At 35.8% G+C, this 10754-nt stretch overlaps 1 protein-coding gene across 1 annotated transcript; it reads left to right on the top strand.

The window, feature by feature from the left end:
* The first annotated feature begins 842 nt into the window (after positions 1 to 842).
* On the top strand, positions 843 to 7898 carry PJVK (pejvakin). The gene is made up of 6 exons (XM_049773491.1): positions 843 to 1053; positions 2342 to 2537; positions 3029 to 3170; positions 4692 to 4809; positions 7306 to 7404; positions 7606 to 7898. The coding sequence occupies exons 1-6, from the start codon at positions 843 to 845 to the stop codon at positions 7896 to 7898; spliced, it is 1059 nt and encodes a 352-aa protein (XP_049629448.1).
* Positions 7899 to 10754: the final 2856 nt, after the last annotated feature.

The following is a 10754-nucleotide window of genomic DNA, read 5'->3' as shown; positions in this document are numbered from 1 at the left end:
GTAGGTGAGACCCCATTTCAGGGGGATGTTACCTATGAGCCTCAGAGAGATCCCCTATGTCATAATTTGTAGTTAATTACATGTAAATGTGGCATTGTTTCTTTTCATTAGGGTTACATGCAATTATTTTATGAATTAATATTTGATTCTAATAAATTGGCTTTATAAGCAAAGGAAATGCTCAAATAAAGAACTGTATACCCTATACAGATTTGGGGGTCACATCTGGTGCTCAGGGATTACTCCTGACTGTGCTCAGAAATCACTCCTGGTGGTGCTCAGGAGACCATATGGGATGCCTGGATCAAACCCATGTCAGCCACATACAAAGCAAACACCCTATGCACTGTACTATTGCTCTGGACCCCAAAGAATATATTTTTGTTGTCAAATATGACATGATGTATTAGAGAGGGCATTTTCTTTGGTCTTAGAAGCCCTGGCACTGGTATGAGGGGCTAATGCCAGATTCTAAATTGCTTCATATTTCAGAGGATTAAATGCTTCTCAAAAACTTAGCAAACTGCTATCAGATCCGACTCTCATCAAGGACTTTGCTGATATTTAAAAATAATTGCCTTTCTGTGCCTATTTAGTGCCATAGACTGTAATACCAATAGACTTACTTTTAGTATATCATTTTACACAGTTAATATATAATTCATTAGCTGGGACACCGGGGAGGCAGTGATGTGAATTGTACACTGGTCAACTATCTGGTGGCACAATGCTTTGTATTTTCACAGGTAAAATTATATTTAGGATAAAACAAGCTTTGTGCCTGAAGTATGGGTTTGCTCTCTGAGGGTTCCGGGCAATGATGCTTTTGACACCCTATTAATATGTTTGCTGCTGCTACTAAGAGCTTTGTCAAACAAGTTGGAGATGGAGGGAGATTAGTTCCTGTTCCAAGCCTAAGCGAGGCTGACAAATACCAGCCTCTTAGTCTTGTGGTGAAAAAGAAGCGATGCTTTCTGTTTCCACGATACAAATTTACCTCAACACCTTTTACACTGAAAGATATTCTTATAGGAGACAGAGAAATTTCAGCTGGTAAGTTTTCTTTTCATTTTTCAGCTACTAAGTTTTAATGTGTTTAGGAATGGCGTCATTCAGTTACACCATTGATAATCTAAACATAGGTTGTACATGCTAATGTTTATAGTTTTTATACATCTCATTGAGAAAAGAATGAGTACAGCAGTAATATAATTAAGATGAACAATGCTTAACTTGTTTATATATTATTGATACTCATTGGTCAAATAATTTTTAAACATACTTAGCAGATTTATTCTATCTCAATAATTTTATAATTGTTAATAAAATTAACTGATATAAGAAATGTCTTAACTCATCAAATGAGACTATTGTCCAGTCTTCCTCATTTCAGTGTCAAATGAGATGAGAGTAATTTTTTCTATTTCATTAATAATTCAAGTTTACAGTTGGAAAACTAAAATATATTTTGTAATCTAGAATAGAAAGTAAATAGACATTATGATCCATTCTTTATAAGATTCTAAGAAGTGTTTTTATAAACACTTGTATTTTTGTGATTTTACTTTTATGTTATTTTTAAAAATTATTTATTTATTTGTTAAGTTATTGTTTTAGGGCTACATCCAGTAGTGCTCAGGGCTTAATTCTGTCTCTGAACTCAGGGTCGCACCTAGTAGACTTTGGAAGCTATACAGGGTGCTGAGAATCCAACCCCAGTCTGTCAAGTAAACATTTTTTTGTTTTCCCCCATTTACCCAACAGATTTTGTTACTTAAGAAGTTGTTGGCTGAATTTGAATTCATTTTAAAGATTTTGGATAATTTTTGCTTCTTTGTTTGCTTGTTTGGGGGTCACACCTGGTGGAGCTCTGGGATTACTCCTGGTTCTGCACTCAGAAATCGCTCCTGGCATGCTCTGAAGACCATATGGGATGCCAAAGATTGAACCCAGGTCTGTCTTGGGTCGATCAGGTGCCAAGCAAATACCCTACTGGTCGGGTCCTTTATTTCTTTTTTGTTGTCAAATTAATTGAATTTTTGCTTTTCATCTTAGTTTGGGTAATGGACATGGTAAATTAATATGCAATCAAGACGACCTATATTAGGGGCCAGAGCAATAGTGCAAAGGGTAGGGTGTTGTCTTGCAGGTGGGCTACCTGGATTTGATCTCCTGCATCCTATATGGTCCCCAGCCTGCCAGGAGTGATCTTTGAGTGCAGAACCAGGAATAACCTCTGATCGCTGCTGGGTGTGGCTCCAAAAAAAACAAACACAAAACAAAAAAAGGATGATCTATATTAGTTGCATTCAAGACAATGAAAAAATTATTTTTCTTAAAGGCATTTCATCTTATCAACTACTGAATTATGAAGATGAATCAGATGTTTCTCTCTATGGAAGGCGTGGCAACCATATTGTGAATGATGTTGGTATTAATGTTACTGGGTCAGATTCCATTGCAGTAAAAGCATCATTTGGTGTAGTAACCAAACATGAAGTAGAAGTGTCAACATTACTCAAGGAAATTACTACACGGTTAGTGTAACAATCCTTCATCTACTTATCTTTTCTACAGACATTATAATTATATGTATTTTATTACCTAGAGTGTCCTAAACATTGAGGTAATATTTATGGCATAACAGGATTGGCTTGTTTTAAATACAAATTAGTAATGTACCTAAGCTTTGGATGGCATAGATGTTCAAAATCATTTGGAATTTTTAATAGTTCCTTAAAATGTTTTTGGATCTGCACACCTTTGCTAAGTTCCTCAGAAATAGAACATGGGAATTTGCTACAACAAATGCTCTCAGAGAATCTATGATAGATTCCTAGGATCATGTTTTAAGACAATAGAAACGAGAACATCATTCAATTCCATTGAGTATATTTTCTCTGATTTGTATTAGACTTGACTTGAATAGCTTTAAAAGTGGATTTTGAATAAGTAACGATGAACATAAAAAATGTACTTGAGTGTGTGTAAGTGGGTGTTTCAGATCCTTGTGTATCCTCTATTTCAGAAAAATTAATTTTGACCACAGCCTGATACGTCAATCAAGAGGCAGCAGAAAGGCAGTGCTGTGTGTAGTCATGGAAAGTATTCGAACCACACGGCAGTGCTCGCTGTCTGTGCATGCTGGGATTCGTGGAGAAGCCATGAGGGTATTGAGCCTTATTCATTATATGTTGTTTCACTATAGTTCTGCAGTGGAATTTTTTTCAAGTATTCAGGATCAATGAGATTGATATAGTTTGTCAAGTGTTTAGATTATGGAGCTGTACTCATGTGCAATAATTTCTAGAGTAATTTTTTAATTTTAGAGTATTATTACAATTTCAAAAATATTTGGGTTCTACACAGTTCTAAACAATAATCCTTGTGAAATAATGTGCACACTGAAGTCCTTTCTGTTGTTATTTAAATGCTATTTTAAGAATAGAAATGAAGTTTTTATGTTTAATTTTTTGGGGAGTTACACCCAGCAGCACTCAGGGGCTACTCCTGACTACGCTCAGAAATCACTCCTGGCAGGCTCAGGGGACCATATAGGATGCCGGGATTCGAACCACCAACCTTCTGCATGCAAGGCAAATGCCTTACGTCCATGCTATCTCTCTGGCCCTTATGTTAAATTTTTAATAAAATATTTTATCTTTAGTTTTAAAGTTATAGCTACTTGTAATTAAACTAATTTTTAAAATAATATTGCCAATGACCAAATAAACTCCATTCAATGTTAAATCTTTTTTTATTTTTTTTCAAAAATCTTGAGGGGCCAGGGTATAGCTCAGTATTAAAGTATGTATATTCACCCTACCTTTAAGCCTTGGCCTTTCCCACTAAAAAAAGATCTTGCAGGCTCTTTGTATATAATTTTAATTCAACTGTGATATCATCTATCTGTGTCATTCAGTGACACATCACAATGACTGCTTGGTTTTATTAAAACCAATAGTTATTTAGGTTTTAATCATTTTCTTTTCAACTCTTAGCAAATAAAGATTCAGTCCACTATATTCACATACACACAACTTTCTCTTTAGTAGCATTATTTGGGGGGCATAAATGGAAACATTTACTTAGTTTTTGCTAATTACTTTGGAAAATAAGTTGTTGATTGCTCTGGAACACTGCTGAATTCTCTGGAAGGCTTTGAAACAGAAGACAGGGTAGAATGGAAAAAAAATTCTTGGCCTTTAAACACAATTAGTTTCTAAAAACTACAGTTGAAAAAAAAAAAGGCTTTTCTGGGCCTGAGCGATAGCACAGCGGTAAGGCATTTGTCTTGCACACAGCCAACACAGGATGGACCCCATTCAAATCCCGGGATCCCATATAGTCCACTGACCCCCTGCTAAAAGCAGCTTCTGAGCGCAGAGGCAGGAGTAACTCCTGAGCGCTGCTGGGTGGGACCCAAAAACCAAACAAAAAGAAAAAAAAAAAAAGAAAGAAAAAGAAAAAAGCTTTTTTGTCTGAATTACCTGTGTGGTAGCACTAATTGTCTGATAAAAAATATGGGAGAGGGGTGGGGTTATCAATCCTAACAAAGTTCATGAGTTCCTATTGAACCGCATGAACTTCTGCTGTGAACAATTTAGGTATGATAGTTGTTTCTGAAACTATTTTTTGTATGGTTATCCTTACATGTTAAATTCCTTAATGGTGTTATGTTTTTAATATAGTTTCATTTTATGGATGAACAGAATCCCAAGGGAAGGGACAAAGCTATTGTCTTTCCAGCACATACAACTATAGCTTACAGTGTTTTTGAACTCTTCATTTATTTGGACGGTGGCTTTGGTGAGTGCAAGAAAAAGTAAAATGATTTTAGAAGAGTGATGCTTTCATTTCTATCAACCTTATGTGTGATAAAATTACTGTCTCTATATACCAAATAAATGCTTTTCTGTTTCTTGTTTAAGCTGTGGGCTCTTTAGCATCTAAAAGAACCTAAATCAGTGCTTTTCAAATAGTGAGGTGCACGATGCCTTTGACCTCGGCAAACACTGTCATAACAAGCTAAGCTCCGTTTTTATGTCTCTGTAGCTGAGTTGTTGTGTCCTGCTTCAAACCCCTCTTCGAAAAGTTATGCATTGCAAAATATGTTCATTGTAGTCATCCAGACATCACCTCTGATTTAAACATCAGCTCAAATTACTTTAAATATTTTTGTTTTGCAGATTAAAGTTTTTTTTTTTAATGAAGATACTATTTACAGTCACGCAGGGGTGCAAAAAAAAATGTTTTCTTCTTCCTAGTGGGGCATGACAGAAAATAGAGAAGCACTGGCCTAAATGAATCTATCAAGTATTCCTTGATTCAGCTCAGGGAGCTAAACCCTTGGAATAGGTAGTTCCTGATAGTGGCAGAGGACGGGTGTAGACGGTAAGCCTGAAGCTGCCAGGAGCCTAAATTAGGGTATCCAGATACAGCCAGTTCTCATTTACCCAGCTACCAACTCTTCCTTAAAAGGTAATGTTTGTGGCTGAAGAGATAGTATAGCAGGTAGCTCACTTACCTTGCAAATAAGGCTGACCCAGCAGGTTCAATTCTCAGCATCCCTATGTGCTGTAGGCAACTTCTGTCCTAAAGCATCAGTGGGATTTTCAATGAATCCACTTCAGGGAGAGTGGGTTGCATGGGCGGCGAAATATGAAATATGAAATAATGAAACCACACAAAATAAATTGTATGGGACTCACGTCTTCAATAGACGTGAGACCAATTTACTTTTCCGTGTTGATAATATATATACTCAGTCATCCCGTAATCATCCCAGTTTCAGGTATGAAAGGCATTTCCGAGCTGACAAAAGGCAGGAATCTTAGAAGAAGGGACACAAAGACAGCAGGCCCTAAAATATACATATCAAAAACTAGCCAATACAGGTGAAAAGAATCCTGAGCTAAAAGGGAGGAAGTAACATAAGGAGAAGGGGGTTTGCATTTTAGCTTGAGCACAACAGGCAGTAATTCCTGAGTACAGAGCCAGGAGTAACACCTGAGCACCACAGGTTTTATCATCCTAAAACAAAAATCAAAGTAACTCCATGGGCCAGAGAAATAGTACAGAGCTGAAATTACCTTTTAGAGTAGCTGCAGCTGTGACTTGACTGTAGCAATGGTTCAAATACCTACTACCAAATATAGTCCCTAAGTACCACCAGATGTGTCCTCCCAAACCAAATGGTAATAATGATAACTTTAAGAATAAAATACCTCTTAAAACTGTAACCTAACCTTAAAATAGTATCTGAGGTGCCCTTAGCTTTAGAGTTGTTCATTTTAAATCTTTAAGATTAGGCCGCCAGACTACTGAAGTCTAGGGTAGCCCCAAACTTGGTAAGAGAGCCTGTTAACCAAGGGAGTTAGTAAATAGAGTTTTTGGTTTGTTTTTGTAGTTATTGGGGAGGATAAAAGGAGCTCAAACAAAATTACATGCTAACTAAATTTGGGACATGTTAGGTGTAGGTTTTCATAATTATATTAAAATAGAAATGAGAACTGACACAATGTATATTACATTTGAAATTCAGCTCTAAATAATAACTGAACATTTTTATTATATGGGTATATTTAGATGTGTGTATATATACATTAAGTGGAAATAACCAGTTTATTATTAACATCTAGTTAAATAAAGGCTTATTTACACAAAGAATACTATGAAGCCACTATTAACAAATGAGGATGCATTGTGGATCCTGAAATGAAATAACTTTAAAGAAATATATATGTATATATATGCAAATTGTCTCAAATAATTTTATATATACACACTACTTTATGAAGCAGAGTATGGAGCTTATAAAATGTACAGAGCATTTCTGGAATTAGACATAAGAACCATAGCTATCTTTGGAGTAAAGAACTGAGGTTGGGGTCAGGGTTGAACCACCAGTGACTAATTTTTCACTGTGTTTTCTTTCTCTACTCTTAAATTTTGTGCCATGTGAATGTTTTTTTGTTTTTTTGTTATTGTTTTTGTTTTTTGGGTCACACCCGGCAGTGCTCAGGAGTTACTCCTGGCTCTATGCTCAGAAATTGCTCCTGGCAGGCTCGGGACCATATGGAATGCTGGGATTCAAACCATCGTCCACCACCCTCCTACTGCATGCAAAGCAAATGCCCTACCTCCATGCTATCTCTCCCACCCACCATGTGAATGTTATCTTTTCTGAAATATGTTAAATTTAACTTTAACAAATGTAACAAATGACATGTATCAAAATTCATTGTCCACAACCAAAACTTCCTGTGAGCTTGCTAAGTAATAACATTTTCTGATTTTTTGTAGACATTTGTGTCACTTCAGTGTCAAAAGGAGGATTTGAAAGGGAAGAAACAGCAACATTTGCATTCCTGTACAGATTGAGAAATATACTTTTTGAAAGAAGTATGTCCACTGAAGAATAATTCAAATTTCTTTTTGTGGATTAACATATGTGGCATATATTTAATCTTGTTTCTTAAAGAAGACTTTTAATGTAAAAGCTAAATCCTTTCATTGGTCAATGATTCATGTATTTAGAAATAGTTTGGTTATTAATGCTTTATTTTTATTTCTAATGTATGTCTTCTATTTTTGATCTTTTAGATAGAAGGGTGATGGATGCCATTTCTCGTTCACAACTTTACTTAGATGATCTTTTCTCCGACTATTATGACAAATCTCTCAGCATGACCGATATTTCACTCAAGGAAGGGACTCACATCCGAGTCAATTTACTTAATCACAACATTCCAAAAGGACCTTGCATACTCTGTGGAATGGGAAACTTGAAAAGAGAGACAGTGTATGGGTGCTTTCAGTGCTCTGTGGATGGACAAAAGTATGTGAGACTTCATGCAGTTCCTTGTTTTGATGTTTGGCACAAAAGAATGAAATAAATAGAAAAAATGAATACACCTTGCTGATGATGTAGGTGTTACTATGCTGTCTCCTTTCCAAAATTATCTGGGTTCACTTTGATGAATTACACTATTTGTAGAGGGAAAGAAAATTTATACCATGCATAAAGTGAAAGTGGTAATACTATCTGCTGCATAAATCGTAATGATTGATGTCATTTATGTTAAGGCTTAAATATAAAATTTAGAATATATTACATATTAATTTATATTATCATTCATAATTTTTATAGTGCCAACGGTCAAACCTAAGTTCTTATGCAAGGCAATGCTCTACTACTAAGCCATATTCCAGGCCTTATATTCCTTTATAAAATGTGCCATATAGGGGCAAGAGAGATAGTACAGTAGTTAGTGAACCTGTTTTGGTATGGCTGGGCCTGGGTTTGATCTCCTCTGTATGGTTTATGAGCTGTCCCAAGAGTAATACTTGAATACAAAGCCAGGAGTAAACCCTAAGCACCACTGGGTAAGGAGGCCAAACCAAAAACTCACTTAAGGAGTATTTGGGGTGGGGAGACTTAATCTATCATTTTAAATAACTTCATGCATAGAATTTTCTAAATGGGAACTTTATTTTAAATTTACTTTTTTTTTCTTTTTTTGGTTTTTGACCCACACCCAGAAGCATTCAGGGGTTACTCCTGGCTGTGCTCAGAAATCACTCCTGGCAGGTTTGGGGGACTATATGGGATCCTGGGGATTGAACCTGGGTAGGTCCCAGTTGGCTGCATGCAAGGCAAATAAATGCCCTACCACTGTACTAAACTCTAGCCCCTAATTTTTAATTTATTTTTAACTCAGTATTATTATTATTATTATTATCATTATTATTTTTGGTTTTTGGGTCACACCCGGCAGCACTCAGGGGCCACTCTTGGCCCCACGCTCAGAAATTGCTCCTGGCAGGCTTGGGGGACCATATGGGATGCTGGGATTCGAACCAATGACCTTCTGCATGAAAGGCAAATGCCTTACCTCCATGCTATCTCTCCAACCCAATTTAACTCAGTATTTAAAGATGGCAAGCGTGCACTGTGGTAAATTTGTGATGGCTTAACTGTTGGCTGTGGTTTGATAAAATGAGGAAAATGTATTAATAATTCAGTGTAATCCTAAATGTTTAATAGCAGTATCAGATTAAAAGCATATTGAACTCAGTTTAGGGTTCAGTATATACAGCTAATAGGTTAGGGTAACTCAAAGCAATGGGGTTGTCATCTTGCAGTTTACATAAGCTCACAAGTTTTCTCTTTTTTAATTTAAAGCATTGTGACTTACAAAGTTATTCATAGTTAAATTTTAGACATACAATGTTTCAGCACCAATCCCACCACCATTGTCAACTTCTCTCCACCAATGTTCTCAGAGTTCATCCATCCCACCACCATCCCATACAGCCTTTCATCAAGCAAGCACCTTTTTAAGTTTGGTTATTAATGTTTGGGTCTCATGATTTATTTTTGTTGACTCTGAATAGGATAGTTCAGCTTTTCTTCACTCCACCAATGCGCCTGAGTTCCCTTGTCCCTCATTATTTCATATGTTTTTCTCTTCTTCCATTCAATTTCTTTTCTTCTCCTCACTATACTCTGGGACCACAAGCTAGACAACCCCAATTAGACCACTGCATTCCTTCATTTATTCTAAATACTACATATAGGTGATATCAACCTGTATTTATCCTTTTTCTGGCTTATTTCAGATAAAAAAATTTGTTAGAACATTTAACATTTGGTTGTGAGATATCTTATCTACTTATCTACTCTTAAAGATATCTTTTAATATTTTTGTATACAAATTCTTTAATCTAAATTAATTTTCTATACCCCCTAAAATAATTGGAAGATATGTTAAAATTCTAGAACTTAAAAATGTATTATAGCACTCATTATAAGGTATGTGCCTATGAAGGTATAAGATAATCATGTAAAAATATACAAAATAATCTAAAATTATTTAAATTATTTAAATAATTAAATTATTAAAATGTGAGTAAAATTTCGGAGTAAATCTCTATACTCAGATATATGGAGTATGCTTATGCTTGTACTTACACTTTGCTTATACTCAGTATGCTTATATTTGTATATATCTATATATAAATACACATAGAAAATTATTACATAGCTTTTTGGTGGTGCAAGGGATTGAACCCAGATCTTCATTTAAGGCATTCATTTAAGGCATGTGCTTTATGTCTGAGCCAGAGCCAAATCATTTTTTTATAAAGACATTTAAACATTCTTTGAGGTCCAGAGGGATAGTACAGGTGGTAAGTTACTGCCTTAAATATAGTATCTAGTTAGAATCTGTACCATCATGTACGGTCCCTGAGCACTATTGCCAGGAGTCACTCCTGAGCAGTCAGGAATAGTTGCTGAGCACCACTACATGTGGCAGCATCCACTCAGATAAATAAAAGTACTTTGAATAGGGGTCAGAGCAGTGGCGCAAGTAAGGCATCTGCCTTGTGCGCACTAGCCTAGGACGAACTGTGGTTCGATCCCCCAGCATCCCAGATGGTCCTCCAAGACAGGAGCTATTTCTGAGCACTTAGCCAGGAGTAACCCCCCCTGAGCGTCACCAGGTGTGGCCGAAAAACCAAAAAAAAAAAAAAGAGTGCTTTGAATACAGACAGTGGGACATGAAAGTTAGAACTATAAAAATTTGTATTATATGTCTATACATAGTAGTATACTATACATTTGGCAAAATAAGTAAAATTAAAATCCTAATATAAAAGCTCTAATATTAAAAATAGCTCTAATATTTTCTTATGCGGATCTAAAGAGGATGGTGTGTAAACCAATATAACGATAAATTATCAATTTA

Source organism: Suncus etruscus, chromosome 5 (assembly GCF_024139225.1).
Source record: "Suncus etruscus isolate mSunEtr1 chromosome 5, mSunEtr1.pri.cur, whole genome shotgun sequence".
Taxonomy (NCBI): Eukaryota; Metazoa; Chordata; class Mammalia; order Eulipotyphla; family Soricidae; genus Suncus; species Suncus etruscus.
This window is presented reverse-complemented; position numbering and strand designations above follow the sequence as displayed.